At 42.1% G+C, this 23512-nt stretch overlaps 3 protein-coding genes and 3 pseudogenes across 3 annotated transcripts; all 6 read left to right on the forward strand.

Annotated features, from left to right (window-relative positions):
- Nucleotides 1-3537: 3537 nt before the first annotated feature.
- LOC119888982 (protocadherin alpha-3-like) lies at nucleotides 3538-6054 on the forward strand. Its single transcript, XM_038699807.1, has one exon. The coding sequence runs from the start codon at nucleotides 3658-3660 to the stop codon at nucleotides 6052-6054; it is 2397 nt and encodes a 798-aa protein (XP_038555735.1). The 5' UTR covers nucleotides 3538-3657.
- Nucleotides 6055-6838: 784 nt separating this feature from the next.
- Nucleotides 6839-9371, forward strand: LOC119889374 (protocadherin alpha-8-like). The gene has a single exon (XM_038700303.1). The coding sequence runs from the start codon at nucleotides 6975-6977 to the stop codon at nucleotides 9369-9371; it is 2397 nt and encodes a 798-aa protein (XP_038556231.1). The 5' UTR covers nucleotides 6839-6974.
- Nucleotides 9372-10485: 1114 nt separating this feature from the next.
- LOC119889375 (protocadherin alpha-3-like) lies at nucleotides 10486-13028 on the forward strand. Its single transcript, XM_038700304.1, is given in 2 exon segments — nucleotides 10486-12976; nucleotides 12979-13028. Coding segments are annotated over 2 exon segments (2394 nt in total). The 5' UTR covers nucleotides 10486-10632.
- Nucleotides 13029-14040: 1012 nt separating this feature from the next.
- LOC119889092 lies at nucleotides 14041-16589 on the forward strand (annotated as a pseudogene).
- Nucleotides 16590-17460: 871 nt separating this feature from the next.
- Nucleotides 17461-20255, forward strand: LOC119889091 (annotated as a pseudogene).
- Nucleotides 20256-20537: 282 nt separating this feature from the next.
- On the forward strand, nucleotides 20538-23343 carry LOC119889452 (annotated as a pseudogene).
- The last annotated feature ends 169 nt before the right edge of the window (nucleotides 23344-23512 follow it).

Consider the following 23512-nt stretch of genomic DNA (forward strand, 5'->3'; position numbering starts at 1 on the left):
CCCCCCCCCCTACTTTTTACTTAATTTGGGTTCCTCTTCTGCAATTCCCCTTCCCTATGTTCTGTTTTTATTACATTATGCTAGTCTTGGTACCTCTTTATCTTCATTCCACCCTCTGTTTAATCAGATAATCTAAGTCATTAGTGTACTGCTGCATTTGGGTGTGGTCACATTTCTAAAATGAAGTGTTGTATTAGCCATATCACAGCTGTTTATTAGACAGTTTTGGATGAATAACTATGAATTAGGCTAGGCACCTCAGCACACAAAGAAAAAGCCAATCTGAATAGATCTGCACAATAAGCATGATATAGTGTTAGAAGATAGATACTGAGGAAAGAAGGATACATGCACAAGGAGTATGTTGCCCCCTTGTGCCGTAATGAGCTCCACTCCACACAAAACCAGCACAGTGATGTCAGTATCTCGTCACATGAAGCAGGATGTGGTGTGCAGATTGCAGGAGTGGGGGTGTTCCCCAGGGCCCTGGCCCAGAGAGGGTACTGTGGGTTGGGCATGGCTGAATGCAAAGGTCAGGCTGTGTGGGGCTGTGGGGGTGGAAAGAGAAGCAGGCGCTGCTGCTAAAGTGGATCTGTCATAGTGAATATGCTGCTGCAGTGCTACATTACCAATGCATGAGCAACACAGCTGCAGCTGTGAACAGCTTGGTATGGTATGCATAGGAGTGTGTTTTGAGTTTGCTTGGCTGATTTTGTGTATGTGTGTGTGTTTTGCGCCTGTCGCAGTGATATGAAATGAAAGGGCTATGTGAACATGAACAGAGGCAGATAAAAATGTGGAAGTGTAGGACATCCAGTGTATTACTTTTTATATTAGCCTACGCCGTTTGAAAAATAAACCCACAGGCTTCTCCATTTGTGAGGGGGTGTGTTTGTCCACACATGCATCATGTCTGTGCCTGAGATGGCGTTGCCATAGAGACAAGAGAGCTGTGCAGAAGGAGAGGAGAAGGTGGGGACTCGCCTTGGAGCGCTTTCAGATAGCACCCTTCCCCCATCTACTCACACACAGATGAGAAGTATAGCACACACCCTTATAACACACTCTTATTAACAAGCACGCACACAACCCGGTGGCTATGCAAGGGACTATATCATGAAATCATTAGTAAGACGGAGATACAGAACCTAATTTGATGACTATAAATGTGGATGTAGCCCTTTAATAATGCAGTGAACACGCCTAAAACACTGCTACTGACTGCTTCCGCCCATACCGCCTCCCCTCACCTACCACTCCCTGCTCCCTCTGCCCCTTTGATCCCATGCTCTTGGAGCTCCAAACAGTTTCTCCTTCAACTTTATCACGTCATAGGTAAACCACAGACAGAGAAGCAGGTTAACAGGCACATATGTATTTAACCACTAGATGTATTATGTATAGCTCCCCGTGTTCAGGGAGCAAATACTGTGTATTTTCCTTAACCACTGTTTATTCACTATTAATTATTCAGCAAATTCAATTATCATATCCTCGGGAAATGTGACTTTCATCCATGCACACAGAGTTCATAAATAATAACTGAAATCCTGTCTTTATGAGGATTTTAAACAACTTTATCAATTTAAAGAAGCATGCACCTGTCTGTGTGTGTGTTTGCAAAATGTTTAGTTATTGTTTCTGCATTAGTGCTTGCAGAGCTATTAATGGATACATCAATCCCTTTGCAGGATACTTCCCAAAGGAGTTGTATCTGGCATCGGAAGAGGTGGTGATGAGTGTTCAGTATCTTTTATTTCTCCATGACACAATTACTGTGTCCTCCACATGGCCTAGTGGGCATGCTCAGTAACATGCTCTGACTTTGCTCTCAGGTTAGATTCAGTACTACAGCCTCATTCATAGACTAGGACTGGTAGTAGTATATGTGTGTTTGTTACACATTTAAATGGTACATTTAGCCTATAAAATAAGGTCACTGTGTCAGCAGGCCACAATGTAGAAACCATAGTAAGATTTGTGTTTATAAAAAGATAAATTATCTTTACAGTGCTGAGTAAACTGTAGGATCAGGGGTCCATGTGAGTCGTGTTGTTTTATTAGAAAGATAATCCACACTGACGTCCAGTAAGGTCGTGCACTACAGATAGTTGAATCATTAAATTTCATCATGAGCAGTCTGGCTCTGATGCGCCAGGTGGTTTGTATGTGTGTGTGTGTGTGTGTAAGTGTATGTGTATGTAAATAACATGTGCATTAGGGCCTTTGTAGACAGGACATACTATTTCCTGTTGCCATACATTAGAAAAATTGAGCACATAGGTCATCATTTGTGAGCTATTATTATTATTGCATTTTTGGGGTTAACAGATGACTGCGTCTCAGTGTGTGATGGTTATTAATATTTTCAAATCAAATCATGTTTCCTACAGAATGGAAATAGGACAGGAGTTTCTGAATCCAGGGCTTAATCCTGGGATTACAAATGAGGGAATGTTCATAAGCTCTTGACTACTGTCTCTGTGGAAATGTGGAGAAATGCTAAAATACACCAAAATACATCACAGCACACGGATGTCCCTTCTGTGTTCGTGTGCGCAGTAGAACAATTGGGTCCAAATAACTTTATTTATTGCCTTCAAGGTTGACACAAAAAAAGAAAAAAGCAGTGGGAAAAAACTGTATTTATTTCTACATTTTAGGCCAGTGTTCAGCCTTATATTGCAAATAAACTGTTTGTAATAACTGAAATCTTTATGTGTACAAGTATGTAGTAATTTGATATAGAAATAAGACATAAATGGAAGGTGAAAGCTTTTGGGCAAAGATTAGCTGACAATTTATCATTGAAAACAATGGTACAATTCAGAAATTGGCTCATGAGAAGAAAATCCTGATGAATAGCTGGATGTTGCAATTTCTTTCCCTAGGTATTTATCCCATTGATGCCTTATGTGCTAATAGCTCTTACTAGTATTTATTGCTGCTTTTACTAGTATCTATTGTCATTTGTAGATTTCCAACTTCATTGCTGCTTTATTGATGGTTTTATGTTGTTCCTCTAATGTAAGTTGCTCTGGATAAAAGCATGTGCCAAATGAGTAAATGTAAATGTAAATATCTGGTTATTTCACCAAAACTAAAACAAACTTTACTGACATCCTCTAGACAATTATCTGCCACTACCTAAATTAAATAAATTGGAAAGGAGTGTGGTAGAGAAGGGGACAGAGGTTGAACGAAATGAGGGGTATTTTTGTGTTGTGAGGGAGGGGGGCAGAACACGCTTTACATTCAGGACATACTAAGGTGTGCTGTCCATGGTGCTGAAATGTAATTGCCACCTCTTTCTGAGTTAGGCTTTTCAGCATCACATATAATTATCAATACTTATAGGTGTGAGCTAATGGCTGCCTAAGATGAGGCAGCATGACATTTCCACTGCTCTATGCATATTGCCTACCACGTGGCGCCGCTGTTGATCCATCAGAGACAGCGCTGCTCTTTGATATAACTAAGCCCCTCCCGTTTTCAGGCGACTGGGACATTTCCTCAGCCTTTGTTGTAAAGAGAAGACGTTGGACCAAACACGGAATTTTTCAGTCGTATTCAAAGCTGACTTCTGCTCATATCTTACATACCAGGCAGGCCCTGATTGGAAATCATATTTATGCTTTGTTCATATTGAACAGGAAGATGTATTCACCTTGTAGATGGAGCTATTTCGGGATATATCTAGGGCTTTTTCTACTGGATGTGCACTGGGAAACGGTGTCTGGGCAGCTTTCCTATTCCGTTTCAGAGGAGGTAAACCCGGGGACTATTGTTGGAAATATTGCTAAGGACCTGAACCTTAATTCACAGGACTTGGAATCCCGTATGTTTCAAATTGTTTCTGGATCAAAGAGAAAATTCTTCGAGGTAAATCTAAAGACTGGTGTACTGTATGTCAGTGACAGAATAGACAGAGAGGAGCTTTGCGGAGAGGAACTTAAATGCTCGGTGAGTGTAGAAGCCGTGATAAACAACCCTTTGAAGCTTTATCGTATTGACGTAGACATTTTAGATGTAAATGACAACGCCCCGTTGTTTACGACCAAATTGCAAATTTTGTATATCGCAGAGAGTACGTTACCAGGGGTGAAATTCGCATTATCTGAAGCAGCCGATGCAGATGTGGGGAGAAACGGAGTCAGCACTTACAAATTAACCCAAAATGAACACTTTTCTTTGGCAGTGCACAAAGCAGGAGCCAGTGTGTCTGCAGAGTTAGTACTGCTGAAAGCTTTAGACCGGGAGAAGCAGCCTGTGATCACCATGAAACTCACCGCTGTAGATGGAGGGAGTCCTCCGAAAGCAGGCGTGTCGCAGCTCGTTGTTAATGTTTTAGACATCAATGATAACATTCCCATATTCAGCGAAATGCTGTATAAGACAAAAATAGCCGAAAACACACCAGTGGGCACACTAGTAATCACTGTGAACGCGACCGATGCAGACGAGGGCCTGAACAGTGAGATTGTGTATTCACTGAGAAGCAAAGATCAAGATCACATACTTGATATCTTTCAAATTGAAAGTCAAACGGGTGTTATTAAGGTAAAAGGAAATATAGACTTTGAAGAAAAAAGGGCTTTTGAGATACGTGTAGAAGCCAGTGATAAAGGCCAGCCTCCCATGTCTGCTCATTGTAAGGTGCTGGTTGAAGTGGTGGACGTAAACGACAACGCTCCTGAAATCACCGTGACGTCATTACATACCACAGTGAAAGAGGACTCTAATGTAGGCACAGTAGTTGCTCTAGTGTCAGTCCTTGATAAGGATGGTGGGGAAAACGGTGATGTAGAAATTCAAATTAAAGATCAGGTTCCACTCAAACTGGAAACAAACTACAAAAATTATTACTCCTTGTTAGTTGACGGGCCCCTGGACAGGGAGAGTGTCTCTATCTACATCGTTACCATAGTCGCCACCGATAAAGGAACCCCGTCACTCTCCAGCAAGAGTGTAATTTCTATCCATGTTTCTGATGTCAATGATAATGCACCTCTCTTCCCAGAGCCCCAAATTAATATATATGTGAATGAAAACAGTCAAGTAGGAGCAATAATTAAAACAGTTACTGCAACTGATGCAGACGTTGACCAGAACAGCAAGGTGAGCTATTCATTCTTACAAACTAACAGTAACTCGTTGCCCTTATCTACAATGATTAACATCAACTCAGAGACTGGAGATATAGTCAGCCTGCAGTCTTTTAACTACGAGGAGTTAAAGACGTTCCAGTTCAAAGTTCAGGCCACAGACTCTGGTGTTCCTCCGCTCAGCAGCAACGTGACTGTGAACGTTTGTATCCTGGATGAGAATGACAACAGTCCCGCGATCCTCGCGCCCTATTCTGAGCACGGCTCCGTTAACAGTGAGAGCATCCCCTATTCTGCTGAAGCGGGATACTTTGTGGCAAAGATCAGGGCTGTAGACGCAGACTCTGGATACAACGCGCTGCTTTCTTATCACCTGTCTGAGCCCAAAGGAAACAACCTCTTCCGGATCGGAACCAGCACCGGTGAGATCAGGACTAAGAGGAGAATGAGTGACAATGACCTGAAAACTCACCCCTTGGTGGTGTTGGTTTCTGATAACGGAGAGCCCTCCCTGTCATCTACTGTGTCTGTTGATGTGGTGGTGGTTGAAAGCACAGCTGACATCCAGACTCAGTTCAGACATGTGCCCATAAAGGAGGAGAGCTTCTCTGATTTGAACCTGTATCTGCTGACCGCCATTGTGTCGGTGTCAGTGATCTTTCTGCTGAGCCTCATCAGTTTAATAGTTGTGAAATGCCACAGGACAGACGGCAGTTTCAGCAGGTACAGCGCCCCAATGATCACCACCCACCCTGACGGGAGCTGGTCTTACTCTAAAGCTACTCAGCAGTATGACGTGTGTTTCAGCTCCGACACACTGAAGAGTGACGTAGTGGTTTTCCCCGCACCGTTTCCGCCTGTAGATGCGGAGCTGATCAGTATAAACGGAGGAGACACGTTTACCAGAACTCAGACTTTACCTAATAAAGACAAGGTAAGAATACTTTGAAAAAACAACTTATTTTAATGTATGTGCGAGGCTATTTTACTCTCGGAGGCTCCGGCTGCGACCATGAGTTCATTTTCTTCTTATAAATGTAATAAAATTATTTCATGATAACTTTCCACATTGTATTTGAAAATATGTTTTGAAATGTGTACCAGTACATTGCCCGCAGTAATGACAATAGAGACAGTAAGCTTCTCATTCATTCTTCAGACAGCGCTGCAGTAGGCCTTTGTGTATGTCGTTGTCCATGGTGCTGAAATAAACACCTACAGGGCCTGTGTGCGGAGGGTGTAAAACTGAAATTTCATATTACCCTAAATAGTGCAAACAGTCCTGGTTTTAGCCGGGATATTCACTGGAGTGGACAATTTTTACATTTAATGACGTGATTTATACCAGAATTCACAACTTTTAAAGAAGTTGTCTCTGTACATAATTTCATTGCCTGAATTCATAGACTTAAAGAGAAGTAGAGAAATGCAGTATTGTTTACATGCATTTTTTTAAAATATATGTATCCTGCTTTTGTACTATGGCATGTCTGTTAATAAGTAAATAAGTAAATTGGACAGTTTTTAGTGTCCTGTGATTTGTGACTTCTTGTTAGCTGTATGTTGATTTAACAGTTTTAGTGATGAATGTAGTTATATCAAATGACCACGCGGGGACATTGTAGACCATCACATTTTGATGTCCTCCACGGTTGCTTCAGGCTCCTCCCAGATTCAGAGGATGATGATGTTTCCCAGGGCTTTGTTACAAAGAGACGCAGTGTAAGAAAGGATTGTGTACCGATCAGTTTGTCTGCAACCTCTAAAAACGAAAGGAATTTGGATTCTGGCACTTAGTCTTCCTCCTAAAGTATTAGACTTGACTTTGGAGACTAGTATCCATATGCTCAGTTCACGGTGGATATAAACATGTCGACGTGCAAGATATGGAGTCCTTTTGGGATTTATATAGTCGTTGTTCTGTTGGATTGTTGCTGGGAAGCGGTATCTGGGCAGCTCTCTTACTCTGTATGGGAGGAGGTAAACACGGGGACTTCTGTGGGAAATCTCGCTAAAGAGCTAAGTCTCAATGTTAACGACTTGGAGGCTCGTATGTTTCAGATTGTTAACGGGTCAAAAAGAAAATATTTTGATGTAAATCTGAAATCAGGATTTCTTTTCGTCAATGAAAGAATAGACCGCGAGGAGCTCTGTGCTAAGGCTGAAACATGTACTGTCAATGTAGAGGCCGTGATCAACAATCCACTGAAGCTGTATCGTTTGGATATTAATATAGTGGATATAAATGATAATGCACCATATTTCCCTGAGAATATGCAGTCTCTTAACATTGCTGAAAGTACTGTACCAGGTGGGAAATTTGGATTTGTCGGGGCTTCAGATCGCGATGTTGGTAAGAATAGTGTTAGTACATACAAGCTAAGTCAAAATGATTATTTTTCTTTAGAGGTTCACAAAGGGAGAGAGAGTGTGTCTGCCGAGCTTGTGCTACAGAAAGCTTTAGACAGAGAAAAACAACGTACTATAAAACTTACAGTGACCGCAGTCGACGGCGGAAATCCACCCAAGTCAGGGGCGTCTCAGATCATTATAAATGTTTTAGACATTAACGACAACGCTCCGGTTTTCAGCAGTGCTTTATACAAGGCACGGATTTCTGAGAACTTACCAGTAGGCACAACTGTTGTAGCTTTGAAGGCAACAGACGCAGATGAGGGTTTAAATGCTCAAATAGAATATTCATTGAGAAGTAAAGGTCAGGATCACGTCTTGGAGGTATTTGACATTGATTCTAAAACAGGTGTACTTATTATAAAAGGTGACATCGACTATGAAGAAAATCCTGCCTTTGAGATTCATGCTCAGGCCAGTGATAAAGGCCAGCCTCCGATGTCTGCTCACTGTAAGGTGCTGGTAGAAGTGGTTGACCTAAATGACAACGCTCCTGAGATCACCGTGACATCACTACTAAACACAGTGAGGGAGGACGCAGAAGTAGGTACTGCTATTGCTCTCGTCTCTGTAATGGATAAGGATGGTGGGAAAAACGGTGTAGTTAAAGCTTTCATTGAAAATGAGAACCACTTTAAATTGGACACAAATTACAAAAACTATTATTCGTTAGTAGTTTACGGTCCGCTTGATAGAGAGATTCAGTCTCAGTACAATGTCACCATCGTAGCAACTGATGAAGGGACTCCACCTCTCTCCAGCACCAACATACTGACTGTTCATGTTTCTGATGTAAATGACAATCCGCCTCGCTTCTCCGAGCCGCTAGTTAATGTTTATGTAAAAGAGAACAGTCCAGTTGGAGCAGTTATTAAAACAGTGTCTGCAGCTGATGCCGATATTGATCAAAATGGTCAGGTGAGCTACTCATTTTTAAAAACTAAAAGTGACTCGTTGCCCTTATCTACAATGATTAACATCAACTCAGAGACTGGAGATATAGTCAGCCTGCAGTCTTTTAACTACGAGGAGTTAAAAACGTTCCAGTTTAAAGTTCAGGCCACAGACTCTGGTGTTCCTCCGCTCAGCAGCAACGTGACTGTGAACGTTTGTATCCTGGATGAGAATGACAACAGTCCCGCGATCCTCGCGCCCTATTCTGAGCACGGCTCCGTTAACAGTGAGAGCATCCCCTATTCTGCTGAAGCGGGATACTTTGTGGCAAAGATCAGGGCTGTAGACGCAGACTCTGGATACAACGCGCTGCTTTCTTATCACCTGTCTGAGCCCAAAGGAAACAACCTCTTCCGGATCGGAACCAGCACCGGGGAGATCAGGACTAAGAGGAGAATGAGTGACAATGACCTGAAAACTCACCCCTTGGTGGTGTTGGTTTCTGATAACGGAGAGCCCTCCCTGTCAGCTACTGTGTCTATTGATGTGGTGGTGGTTGAAAGCACAGCTGACATCCAGACTCAGTTCAGACATGTGCCCATAAAGGAGGAGAGCTTCTCTGATTTGAACCTGTATCTGCTGATCGCCATTGTGTCGGTGTCAGTGATCTTTCTGCTGAGCCTCATCAGTTTAATAGCTGTGAAATGCCACAGGACAGACGGCAGTTTCAGCAGGTACAGCGCCCCGATGATCACCACCCACCCTGACGGGAGCTGGTCTTACTCTAAAGCTACTCAGCAGTATGACGTGTGTTTCAGCTCCGACACACTGAAGAGTGACGTAGTGGTTTTCCCCGCACCGTTTCCGCCTGTAGATGCGGAGCTGATCAGTATAAACGGAGGGGACACTTTCACCGGAACTCAGACTTTACCTAATAAAGACAAGGTAAGAAAAGTATGAAAAGCAACATGCCTTAGTTCACACTGTTCTCTGAAGATCTGAGGCTGAAAACATGTCTCTCTACATTGTTTTTGTTCCCTTGTATAAATGAAGTGAAATATTTGTATTTATACATGTTTCGTTGGTTATTTTTGGCTTTTGATTTGTGTTGAAATGTACAGTGGTACATAAGGCAGAATAATGAGAGCATTAGGGATGGTGGTGCAGTGGATAAGACCATTGGTGGGAGAGACCAGGGTTCATTCCACCATTATGAGACCTCCACCAGTGTGTCCCTGATAAGACACTTAACCCGTTGTTGTTCCAGAGGCGTGCGACCTCTGACATACATAGCAATTGTAAGTCGCTTTGGATACTCATTTAGCTGACGCTTGGATAAAAGCGTCAGCTAAATGAGTTAATGTAATGTAATGTATTTGACGTTCATAAAACTCTCAAGCATATGTCGTTGGTGCTGAAATGAGCACCATAGTGCGTTTGTTATCTAGAATACGGAGAGTGCAACGCGGCAAATGTGTCTAATGGAATTTAATTTAATTTCCTGACACATATACTTTATGATAATATTTGTATCCACTCATAGAAGGTGTAGATCCCGTTTCATCACGTTTAGGTAATATATTTCAATGGCTTATTTCATTACCTTAATTTCCTTTGCTTTTTTACCTTTTGGCAATCGGAGAAATATAACACATTTTATTCGCAATCAGCACTTTCAGTCGCATCTGCATCTTTAGTTTGATTTAATGTTTCACTCATAATGTACTTCGTGTTTTTACTGTAGCTTTCTAGACGGCATATCGGTACCAGATGAAGTTCTATCGTTGTGCATAAAAAAGTGAAAAAAGTTAGAGAGAGAGGGAGTATTATGTCGTATTGCAGAAATTATTTTCTTTTGACATGGTTGAAAAAAATTTATTTGATATTAAGACATTGCTCTGTTTGCACAGTTGGTTAGTGATTCCATTGTGATTGTCAGAGGTTGAATGCAGTTATTTTACATCACCACACGGGGGGACTGTAGACCATGACATCTGAACGTTATTTCAGGAGGCACCAGACTCCTCCCAGAAACAGGAGATGATGATGTTTCTCTGGGCTTTGTTACAAAGAACGCAGGGCGAGAGAGAAAAGGGTGAAAAACATTTTCCACCTTGCCGCTAAAAATGGGGGAAACTGGGCATTTTTAGTTTCATTTTTTAGAGTGTTTTCCGGAGTTGGTTGGAATTGGATTTATGCCTTTTTCGGGTTGGATATTATCATGTATTTCCCAAGGAGAACAAGCCCGTTTCGATTATATCTTGTGGCCGTGCTGCTGAATTATTGCTGGGAAGCGGTGTCTGGTCAGCTCTCCTATTCCGTAGCAGAGGAGGTAAACCCAGGAACTTCTGTTGGAAATATAGCAAAGGATTTAAATCTCAGTGTCCAGGATTTGGAGTCCCGAGTGTTTCAGATTGTTAGTGGATCAAAGAGGAAATATTTCGAGGTAAATCTGAAAACGGGTGTTCTTTATGTAAATGAAAGAATAGACCGGGAGGAGCTTTGTGCGAAGGCTACAAAATGTATTGTCAATGTTGAGGCCGTGATCAATGACCCGCTGAAGCTTTACCGTTTAGATATAACTATAACAGATATAAATGACAATTCCCCGGTTTTCTCTGAGCAATTGCAGTCACTTGACATTGCAGAAAATACTTTACCAGGAGTAAAATTTGGACTGATAGAGGCCTCGGATTTGGATGTTGGTAAGAACGGTGTTAACACATACACGCTTAGTAATAATGATTACTTTGCTTTAGAAATCCATAAAGGAGGAGACAGCGTGTCTGCCGAGTTAGTATTAAAAAAATCTTTAGACCGCGAGGTTCACTCTGTTATAAAACTCACACTGACTGCAGTAGACGGAGGACATCCATCCAGATCGGGCACCTCACAAATTATTATCAACGTTTTGGATAATAATGACAACCATCCTGTATTCAGTAGATCTCTATACAAAATTCAGATTTCTGAAAACTTGCCAAAAGGATCTACTGTGATCAATCTAAATGCAACAGACGCAGATGAGGGTGTAAACAGTGAAATTGAATTCTCGTTGAGAAGAAAAGGCCAGGATCAAATTCTAGATGTATTTCAAATTGATAGCAACACCGGCTTAATTTCAGTAAAAGGTAAGATCGACTATGAAGAAAATCCTGCGTTTGAGATTCATGCACAGGCCAGTGATAAAGGCCAGCCTCCGATGTCTGCTCATTGTAAGGTGCTGGTAGAAGTGGTTGACCTAAATGACAACGCTCCTGAGATCACTGTGACATCACTACTAAACACAGTGAAGGAGGATGCTAAAGTAGGTACTGCTATTGCTCTCGTCTCTGTAATGGACAAAGACGGCGGGAAAAACGGTGTAGTTAAAGCTTTCATTGAAAATGAGAACCACTTTAAATTGGAAACTAATTACAAAAATTATTATTCGTTAGCCGTTAATGGTCCGCTTGATAGAGAGATTCAGTCTCAGTACAATGTCACCATCGTAGCAACAGATGAAGGGACTCCACCTCTCTCCAGCACCAACATACTGACTGTTCATGTTTCTGATGTAAATGACAATCCGCCTCGCTTCTCCGAGCCGCTAGTTAATGTTTATGTAAAAGAGAACAGTCCAGTTGGAGCAGTTATTAAAACAGTGTCTGCAGCTGATGCCGATATTGATCAAAATGGTCAGGTGAGCTACTCATTTTTAAAAACTAAAAGTGACTCGTTGCCCTTATCTACAATGATTAACATCAACTCAGAGACTGGAGATATAGTCAGCCTGCAGTCTTTTAACTACGAGGAGTTAAAAACGTTCCAGTTTAAAGTTCAGGCCACAGACTCTGGTGTTCCTCCGCTCAGCAGCAACGTGACTGTGAACGTTTGTATCCTGGATGAGAATGACAACAGTCCCGCGATCCTCGCGCCCTATTCTGAGCACGGCTCCGTTAACAGTGAGAGCATCCCCTATTCTGCTGAAGCGGGATACTTTGTGGCAAAGATCAGGGCTGTAGACGCAGACTCTGGATACAACGCGCTGCTTTCTTATCACCTGTCTGAGCCCAAAGGAAACAACCTCTTCCGGATCGGAACCAGCACCGGGGAGATCAGGACTAAGAGGAGAATGAGTGACAATGACCTGAAAACTCACCCCTTGGTGGTGTTGGTTTCTGATAACGGAGAGCCCTCCCTGTCAGCTACTGTGTCTATTGATGTGGTGGTGGTTGAAAGCACAGCTGACATCCAGACTCAGTTCAGACATGTGCCCATAAAGGAGGAGAGCTTCTCTGATTTGAACCTGTATCTGCTGATCGCCATTGTGTCGGTGTCAGTGATCTTTCTGCTGAGCCTCATCAGTTTAATAGCTGTGAAATGCCACAGGACAGACGGCAGTTTCAGCAGGTACAGCGCCCCAATGATCACCACCCACCCTGACGGGAGCTGGTCTTACTCTAAAGCTACTCAGCAGTATGACGTGTGTTTCAGCTCCGACACACTGAAGAGTGACGTAGTGGTTTTCCCCGCACCGTTTCCGCCTGTAGATGCGGAGCTGATCAGTATAAACGGAGGAGACACTTTACCAGAACTCAGACTTTACCTAACAAAGACAAGGTAAGAAAACTTTGAAAAAACATTTTTTTTTAAATGTATGTGCGAGGTTATTTTACTCTCGGAGGCTCCGGCTGCGACCATGAATTCTTTTTTTTTTCTTATAAATGTAATAAAATTACGTCGTGGTAACTTTCCACATTATAGGCCTATTCGAAAATGTGTTTTGAAATGTGTGCCAGAACAATGGCCACAGTAATGACAATAGAGACAGTAAGGTTCTCATGCATTCTTCATTCAGTTAGGACATTGTGCACGTTTACTTAGGCTTCGTAATTTAACAAAAAGAAACCGTCATGGTATTTGCGAACTCTCCTTTTAACTGACAGGGAATTCTAATCAGGTAGAAGGAATGCTGGTTATTGTGTTTGTATGTCTATATTGTTGATTTTAGCTTGCTGTTCATTTGTTGATGTTTCTAGTTAGTTTTTTTTAAATTCCAATCATATTTGGCTGCTGAGCCACATTCGTATTGTGGGTCGCTCTCTGCCGCACTGAACCCAAATTTTTAAAAGTCGCTTGCAAGTTCCAGAACTTGATGCAACACAAACACTGTTGAAGTAGGCCAAAATAAATTTACACATATACTTCGCAACAACAGGTGAGCAACATGTTTACATTGTTTATAATATATCTTCAAGTAAACACTTTGATTTGACCTTTGCAGTCAATTTGCTCTTAAGTTAAAATTTTTTTCTGTTTTTACCAAAACAAATCACTCAGTCACCACTGCTGCAGTAGCCTACACTTCAGTCAAATAATGTTAATTTTATTAATAGGTTAACTCAACGTGCTTGTTTTGATATTTTACCTCGGCATTATTTCAGCTGTTTCATGTTTAAGGATCATTTATCATATTTAGTACTTTCTAATGTTATTAAGTTTAATGTACCATGTAGTTATGACATATTACCACACGGGGACACTGTAGACCATCACATTTGGAAGATCTATTTGGTGGTTTAGGGCTCCTCCTAGATTCATCGGATGATGTATAGCCTATGTAGGCTTTGTTACAAAAAAAGGTCGGACGAAGGAGGACGGTTGTCTTGTTCGGTCTTGAAAATGCCGAAAGATTTGTTTGGAATGTTTCTTTCTTGATCTTGATCGCGTGGTTGTTGTAACGTGTTGTCAAGATTTGCCTACATGCTCCTTCTCGATGTGTAGAATTATGCATTCACCGAGCAAAAGGAGCTCTGTGTGGATTTATCTCTTGGTCGTGCTGCTGGATTGTTACTGGGAAGCGGTGTCTGGGCAGCTCTCTTTCTCCGTCTCAGAGGAAGTAAATCTGGGGACTGTTGTCGGAAATATCGCTAAAGATCTGAACCTCAATGTCCAGGATTTGGAGTCCCGCATGTTTCAGATCGTTGCTGGATCAAAGACAAAATATTTCGAGGTAAATCTAAAGACTGGTGTCCTGTATGTCAATGAGAGAATAGATCGAGAGCAACTCTGCGGCGACGAGCCCAAATGTTCACTGAGTGTAGAAGCAGTTATTAATAATCCATTGAAACTGTACCGTATTGAAATTGTAATATTAGATGTAAATGATAATTCCCCATCATTTCTCAGCACATCACAGGTAATCGACATTAGTGAGAATACAGCAGCGGGGGCGAAATTCCCTCTGCATCCTGCTGACGATGCAGACGTCGGTAAAAATACTGTAAATACCTACAAACTCAGCCAAAATGAACACTTCACTTTAGCTACACATAAAGGAGAGAGTGTATCTCCAGAATTGCTGCTTCAAAAAGTTTTAGACAGAGAGAAACAGTCTGTGATCAGACTCACACTGATCGCCATTGATGGAGGAAATCCTGCTAAATCTGGCACTATGGTAATTACAATCAATGTCTTGGACAGTAATGATAACGCTCCTGTATTCAGTCAAACTCTGTATAAAGCCAGTGTGTATGAAAACGCTAAACTTGGAACTTCGATAATAACGCTAAATGCTACTGATTTAGATGAAGGAAAAAATGGACAGGTGTTTTACTCCTTCAGTAAAGTAGGCAGAGCGAAACAAACGGATCTGTTTGCTATAGATGAAAAAACAGGGACAGTAACAAATAAAATGAACATCGATTTTGAAGAAAATAATGCTTTTGAGATTCGAGTACAAGCCAGCGATGGAGGTTCTTCTCCTCTCACCTCACATGCAAAGTTATTGATTGAAATTTTAGACGTCAATGATAATGCACCTGAAATTTCAGTTACATCACTGTTAAACACTGTGAAAGAAGACGCGTCCTTTGGCACCGCCATTGCACTTGTTTCAGTATTTGATAAAGACGGAGGGAAAAATGGGATGGTGAACTGTAAGATTTCCAATAATGTACCTTTTAAATTAGAATCAAATTATAAGAATTCCTACTCGCTGGTGGTGGACGGTCCTCTTGACAGAGAGAGCGCATCTCAATATAATATCAGCATCACTGCTACTGATGAGGGCAGCCCCCCTCTTTCCAGCACGAGCGTTATTACTGTACACGTCTCAGATGTAAATGACAACAAACCTCTATTCACTGAAAATATAATTAATGTCTATGTGAAAGAAAACAGTCCAGTGGGAGCAGTTATAAAAACAGTTTCAGCAATTGATGCAGACAACGATCAAAATGGTCAGGTGAGCTATTCATTTTTACAAACTGACAGTAACTCGCTGCCTCTCTCGACAATGATTAACATTAACTCAGAGACTGGAGATATAGTCAGCCTGCAGTCTTTTAACTACGAGGAGTTAAAAAACGTTTCAGTTTAAAGTTCAGGCCACAGACTCTGGTGTTCCTCCGCTCAGCAGCAACGTGACTGTGAACGTTTGTATCCTGGATGAGAATGACAACAGTCCCGCGATCCTCGCGCCCTATTCTGAGCACGGCTCCGTTAACAGTGAGAGCATCCCCTATTCTGCTGAAGCGGGATACTTTGTGGCAAAGATCAGGGCTGTAGACGCAGACTCTGGATACAACGCGCTGCTTTCTTATCACCTGTCTGAGCCCAAAGGAAACAACCTCTTCCGGATCGGAACCAGCACCGGGGAGATCAGGACTAAGAGGAGAATGAGTGACAATGACCTGAAAACTCACCCCTTGGTGGTGCTGGTTTCTGATAACGGAGAGCCCTCCCTGTCAGCTACTGTGTCTATTGATGTGGTGGTGGTTGAAAGCACAGCTGACATCCAGACTCAGTTCAGACATGTGCCCATAAAGGAGGAGAGCTTCTCTGATTTGAACCTGTATCTGCTGATCGCCATTGTGTCGGTGTCAGTGATCTTTCTGCTGAGCCTCATCAGTTTAATAGCTGTGAAATGCCACAGGACAGACGGCAGTTTCAGCAGGTACAGCGCCCCGATGATCACCACCCACCCTGACGGGAGCTGGTCTTACTCTAAAGCTACTCAGCAGTATGACGTGTGTTTCAGCTCCGACACAAATGAAGAGTGACGTAGTTGTTTTCCCCGCACCGTTTCCGCCTGTAGATGCGGAGCTGATCAGTATAAACGGAGGAGACACGTTTACCCGCACTCAGACTTTACCTAATAAAGACAAGGTAAGAGCATGACAGCATTACGTAGCCTACATATACATGTTATTATAATAACACCCTGTCAAGAACGGGGTGGAAATTGTTACAGTTTTACTTAAAGTAGTCGCATTTCTTGTTTCATATTTCGTTTTTAATGTGTAGGTTGCTAGCCATGGTCCTGAAAGTACGTATCCGGTCGTGTGTTGTTTCTAAACTGGCCAAATTATAAATGTGCTAATTGATTTAAAAAAAAATGTCTGCGCAATAATACGGTAATTGCAACCCTACCTCATAGAATTTATGTTGAAATACGGATCCATACCCTTGGCAATAATTATTTTATAGTATATAACACTTTCATCATTTATCAGCAGGCGGCTGAAGATCAAGTTTTTGCCATTACTTTGATATTTTTTCCTTTCCTAATTTTAAAGTTGCTGTCAGTGTTTGCTTGTGTCACTAGTTTGGAAAGTAGATTTTGTTTGTGTGCTTACTAAACTGTTTTTTTCTTTTATTTGAATATTCTCAGGACCTTCTTCTGTAACAACAACAACAACAGATTAACATTCCATGTGTGACCCAATTTCCAAAACAAGTTCAGTTATTATGTTATTATAAAATACACTGAGGTATAAAATGTATATTTAAAACATCAGAATGATACCATATACAGGTGTGCTGACTCTTCCTTGAGATACGGTGCAGCTTGGCTGCATGTTCAAAAGGAACATATGAACCCAAGGTTCTTGCTGACATTGTAATGGAAATATAATGAATGTAGTTGTGGCAAGTGTCCGCATGGGGACATTGTAGACCATCACATCTGAACTTCCTCTCTGGTTGCTCGGGGCTCCTCCCAGATTCAAATGAAGATGATGTTTCTCAGACGATTGAAACAAAGAAAAGGAGAGGGCGAACGAGATCGGTGCGATCCCATTTTCTTATTGTAGTGTAAATGCACCAAAAAAAGAATATTTCAGGTTTCTGTTTGATTTTTTGATTTAAGTAACGTTATTGAACTATTCTGTGTGTATGATTTCTCTCGATGCAAGTAATTATGCATTCACCGAGCAAAAGGAGCTCTGTGTGGATTTATCTCTTGGTCGTGCTGCTGGATTGTTACTGGGAAGCGGTGTCTGGGCAGCTCTCTTACTCCGTCTCAGAGGAGGTAAATCTGGGGACTGTTGTCGGAAATATCGCTAAAGATCTGAACCTCAATGTCCAGGATTTGGAGTCCCGCATGTTTCAGATCGTTGCTGGATCAAAGACAAAATATTTCGAGGTAAATCTAAAGACTGGTGTCCTGTATGTCAATGAGAGAATAGATCGAGAGCAACTCTGCGGCGACGAGCCCAAATGTTCACTGAGTGTAGAAGCAGTTATTAATAATCCATTGAATCTGTACCGTATTGAAATTATAATCTTAGATGTAAATGATTATTCGCCTTCATTTCTAAGAACGTCGCAGGTAATGAACATTAGTGAGAGCACAGCAGCGGGGGCGAAATTCCCCCTGCATCCTGCTCATGATGCAGACGTCGGTAAAAACACTGTAAATACCTACAAGCTCAGCCAAAATGAACACTTCACTTTGGCTACACATAAAGGAGAAAGTGTAACTCCCGAATTGCTGCTTCAGAAAGTTTTAGACAGAGAGAAACAGTCTGTGATCAGACTCACACTGACCGCGATTGATGGAGGAACTCCTGCTAAATCTGGCACTATGGTAATTACAATCAATGTCTTGGACATTAATGATAACGCTCCTATATTCAGTCAAACGCTGTATAAAGCCAGTGTGTATGAAAACGCTAAACTTGGAACATCGATAATAACGCTAAATGCTACTGATTTAGATGAAGGAAAAAATGGACAGGTATTGTATTCATTCAGTGAAGTAGGCAGAGGAAAACAAACAGATCTGTTTACTATAGATGAAAAAACAGGGACAGTAACAAATAAAATGAACATCGACTTTGAAGAAAATAATGCTTTTGAGATTCGAGTACAGGCCAGTGATGGGGCTTCCTCACCAATGACCTCACATGCCAAGTTATTGATTGAAGTTTTAGACATTAATGATAATGCACCTGAAATTTCAGTTACATCATTGTTAAACACTGTGAAAGAAGACGCGTCCATTGGCACCGCCATTGCACTTGTTTCAGTATTTGATAAAGACGGAGGGAAAAATGGGATGGTGAACTGTAAGATTTCCAATAATGTACCTTTTAAATTAGAATCAAACTATAAGAATTACTACTCGCTGGTGGTGGACGGTCCTCTTGACAGAGAGAGCGCATCTCAATATAATATCAGCATCACTGCTACTGATGAGGGCAGCCCCCCTCTTTCCAGCACGAGCGTATTACTGTACACGTCTCAGATGTAAATGACAACAAACCTCTGTTCACAGAAAATATAATCAATGTCTATGTGAAAGAAAACAGTCCAGTGGGAGCAGTTATAAAAACAGTTTCAGCAGTTGATGCAGACATCGATCAAAATGGTCAGGTGAGCTATTCATTTTTACAAACTGACAGTAACTCGCTGCCTCTCTCGACAATGATTAACATTAACTCAGAGACTGGAGATATAGTCAGCCTGCAGTCTTTTAACTACGAGGAGTTAAAGACGTTCAGTTTAAAGTTCAGGCCACAGACTCTGGTGTTCCTCCGCTCAGCAGCAACGTGACTGTGAACGTTTGTATCCTGGATGAGAATGACAACAGTCCCGCGATCCTCGCGCCTATTCTGAGCACGGCTCCGTTAACAGTGAGAGCATCCCCTATTCTGCTGAAGCGGGATACTTTGTGGCAAAGATCAGGGCTGTAGACGCAGACTCTGGATACAACGCGCTGCTTTCTTATCACCTGTCTGAGCCCAAAGGAAACAACCTCTTCCGGATCGGAACCAGCACCGGGGAGATCAGGACTAAGAGGAGAATGAGTGACAATGACCTGAAAACTCACCCCTTGGTGGTGCTGGTTTCTGATAACGGAGAGCCCTCCCTGTCAGCTACTGTGTCTATTGATGTGGTGGTGGTTGAAAGCACAGCTGACATCCAAACTCAGTTCAGACATGTGCCCATAAAGGAGGAGAGCTTCTCTGATTTGAACCTGTATCTGCTGATCGCCATTGTGTCGGTGTCAGTGATCTTTCTGCTGAGCCTCATCAGTTTAATAGCTGTGAAATGCCACAGGACAGACGGCAGTTTCAGCAGGTACAGCGCCCCAATGATCACCACCCACCCTGACGGGAGCTGGTCTTACTCTAAAGCTACTCAGCAGTATGACGTGTGTTTCAGCTCCGACACACTGAAGAGTGACGTAGTGGTTTTCCCCGCACCGTTTCCGCCTGTAGATGCGGAGCTGATCAGTATAAACGGAGGAGACACTTTCACCAGAACTCAGACTTTACCTAACAAGGACAAGGTAAGAGCAGCACGTCCATAATGGCCCACCATATAGTGGGTCTCACTAAACATTGGCCTTGTTTGCTATTCTTATAATTAGTCGTTCGCTAGTTTCCCCCTCGTCCTTTATTTCTATGTATGGTTTTATACATATAAAACATGCTGTTTTGGAATCTGGCTTTGTACATTTGCTTCCGCTGAATCATCTGAAAAGGGTAACATTGTGCTGCGGTCATCGTCTTCAAAGTGGATGCCAGTCCTCTGCGTTTTAAAGCAGTAGTCGCTGTCCATGGTGCTGTAGTCGAGGTCTGACTCCATGTGAAGAATGGGTTTTGTTGTTGTTTATTCATACAAATAAAAGTTAAGCTCATACTTCTTGACGTAAGTTGACAATAATATTACGTTTTTGTTGTCCTGTCATTGATTTTTCTTTTTTCACATAGTTGCCAACTTTCGTGCGCATAATTCCTCAAAGCGCAGTATGCATCATACATCTGATGGCAGATTAGTTTGCATTGTTGGCGTGCTGTAGTTTTAGTCCATTTTTTTGTTGCCATAAAATAGATGCGTTAACCCTCATTTTAAAATACATAAAATGTTGCATATTAGCAGATAATAGACTAATCAATTCAGTAGGCTATTTTTCTAAAAAAGCAGCCTGATATTTCCCTGCTTTCTGTGCGTTTTAAAATTGGTCATATTTGTGCTGAGCATTAAAGGCGGATGGATTGTTAATGTTATACTGTTTTCATTTGGTGTGAAGTGTAATTAGTCCACAGGGCCATACGGGGGCACTGTAGACCATAACACAGAGATGGATTTTATTTAAGTCGTGAGGCCCCTCCCAGTTTAACAGTGTGATGATGTCTTGTTGGGCTTTCACACAAAGAGACGCAGACGCACAGAGAGAAGGCTGGGGCATCTTCTGCATTGTGGTCAAATTTGAAGAAAAGGGAACACAGTTTCCATTACACTCGACGTCCATGAGACTTGTTTCTATGTTGGTTTCACGACGGGTTGGATTATGTCTTCAATTAACAGGAGTCCCATGGTGGCATACGTGTTATTTGTGCTGCTGAACTGTTACTGGAAAGCTGTGTCCGGGCAGCTCTCCTACTCCATATCAGAAGAGGTGAATCCAGGGACATCTGTAGGAAATATAGCGAAGGATCTAAACCTCAGTGTCGATGATCTGGAGTCTCGGATGTTCCAGATTGTTATCGGATCAAAGAGGAAATTGTTCGAGGTAAATCTAAAGTCTGGTGTTCTCGTTGTCAATGATAGAATAGACCGAGAGGAGCTATGTGCGAAGGCAACGAAATGCACAGTGAGCGTAGAGGCTGTGATAAATGCTCCACTGAAGCTTTATCGTTTAGACATAAATATTCTAGATGTAAATGACAATCATCCGTCTTTCAGTGCTAATTCGCAAAGTATCGAAATAGCCGAAAGCACACTACCTGGGACAAAATTTCTTGTGCTGTCTGCCTATGATGCCGATGTAGGAAAGAATGGCATCATTACGTACAAGCTGAATCAAAATGAACATTTTTCATTATCATTGAACAAAGGAGAGAGTGTGTCTGCCGAGCTAGTCCTCCAGAAACCTTTAGATCGAGAAAAACAGCCTATAATTAAACTCACGTTGACTGCTGTAGACGGAGGGACACCTCCAAAATCCGGAACATCACAGATAATAATTAATGTCTTAGATGTTAATGATAACGTTCCAGTATTTACTAAACCACTATATAAAACAAGTATTACTGAAAATGTACCACTTGGTGCACCCGTAATAACAGTAACAGCAACAGATGCTGATGAAGGACCAAACGGGGAGATTTCATATTCACTGAGCAGCAAAGATCAAGACCATGTTTTGGAAACATTTCAAATTGATGAGCTCACGGGTTTATTGACAGTAAAGGGGGAGATTGATTTTGAAGAGCACCCGGCTTTTGAAATCCGCGTGCAAGCTAGTGACAAAGGTTATCCTCCAATGGCAGCACAGTGTAAATTACTAATAGAGGTGGTGGATTTAAATGATAATATTCCTGAAATATCTGTAACATCACTAATTAACAGAGTAAAAGAGGATGCAAAAATAGGTACAGCTGTGGCCCTCGTGTCAGTCCTGGACAGAGATGGGGGTAAAAATGGAGTAGTTAATTGTGATATTAAAAATGATAGCCCCTTTAAATTGGAGACAAATTATAAGAACTATTACTCTTTGGTAGTGGATGGACAGCTAGACAGAGAGAGTGCTTCACATTATAATGTCACCGTCATAGCTACAGATGATGGGAGCCCAGCTCTCACGAGCACAAGCGATCTAACTGTTTATATTTCCGACGTCAACGACAACTGGCCTACTTTTTCAGACACTTTGGTCAATGTTTATTTAAAAGAGAACAGTCCAGTAGGAGCAGTTATTAAAACAGTGACTGCAGCTGATGCAGACATTGACCAAAATGCCCAGGTGAGCTATTCAATTGTAGAAACTAACAGTAACTCGTTGCCCTTATCTACAATGATTAACATCAACTCAGAGACTGGAGATATAGTCAGCCTGCAGTCTTTTAACTACGAGGAGTTAAAAACGTTTCAGTTTAAAGTTCAGGCCACAGACTCTGGTGTTCCTCCGCTCAGCAGCAACGTGACTGTGAACGTTTGTATCCTGGATGAGAATGACAACAGTCCCGCGATCCTCGCGCCCTATTCTGAGCACGGCTCCGTTAACAGTGAGAGCATCCCCTATTCTGCTGAAGCGGGATACTTTGTGGCAAAGATCAGGGCTGTAGACGCAGACTCTGGATACAACGCGCTGCTTTCTTATCACCTGTCTGAGCCCAAAGGAAACAACCTCTTCCGGATCGGAACCAGCACCGGGGAGATCAGGACTAAGAGGAGAATGAGTGACAATGACCTGAAAACTCACCCCTTGGTGGTGTGGTTTCTGATAACGGAGAGCCCTCCCTGTCAGCTACTGTGTCTATTGATGTGGTGGTGGTTGAAAGCACAGCTGACATCCAACTCAGTTCAGACATGTGCCCATAAAGGAGGAGAGCTTCTCTGATTTGAACCTGTATCTGCTGATCGCCATTGTGTCGGTGTCAGTGATCTTTCTGCTGAGCCTCATCAGTTTAATAGCTGTGAAATGCCACAGGACAGACGGCAGTTTCAGCAGGTACAGCGCCCCAATGATCACCACCCACCCTGACGGGAGCTGGTCTTACTCTAAAGCTACTCAGCAGTATGACGTGTGTTTCAGCTCCGACACACTGAAGAGTGACGTAGTGTTTTCCCCGCACCGTTTCCGCCTGTAGATGCGGAGCTGATCAGTATAAACGGAGGAGACACTTTCACCAGAACTCAGACTTTACCTAACAAAGACAAGGTGAGTCCAATAAAGTTTCTTCAAATCCCTTCTACACATCGCCATTGTCTTCCATTTGAAATTTCTGAGAAATGGTAACACGTAAGAAAGCCCTTGCCCTTTTGCAGAGACACATCTAAGTTGTGCTGTATGTATTACACTCACCCTTTTAGACAAAAACGTC

Source organism: Micropterus salmoides, unplaced genomic scaffold, assembly GCF_014851395.1.
Source record: "Micropterus salmoides isolate LMB-PRFRI ecotype aquatic unplaced genomic scaffold, ASM1485139v1 Ms_hic_scaffold_5, whole genome shotgun sequence".
Taxonomy (NCBI): domain Eukaryota; kingdom Metazoa; phylum Chordata; class Actinopteri; order Centrarchiformes; family Centrarchidae; genus Micropterus; species Micropterus salmoides.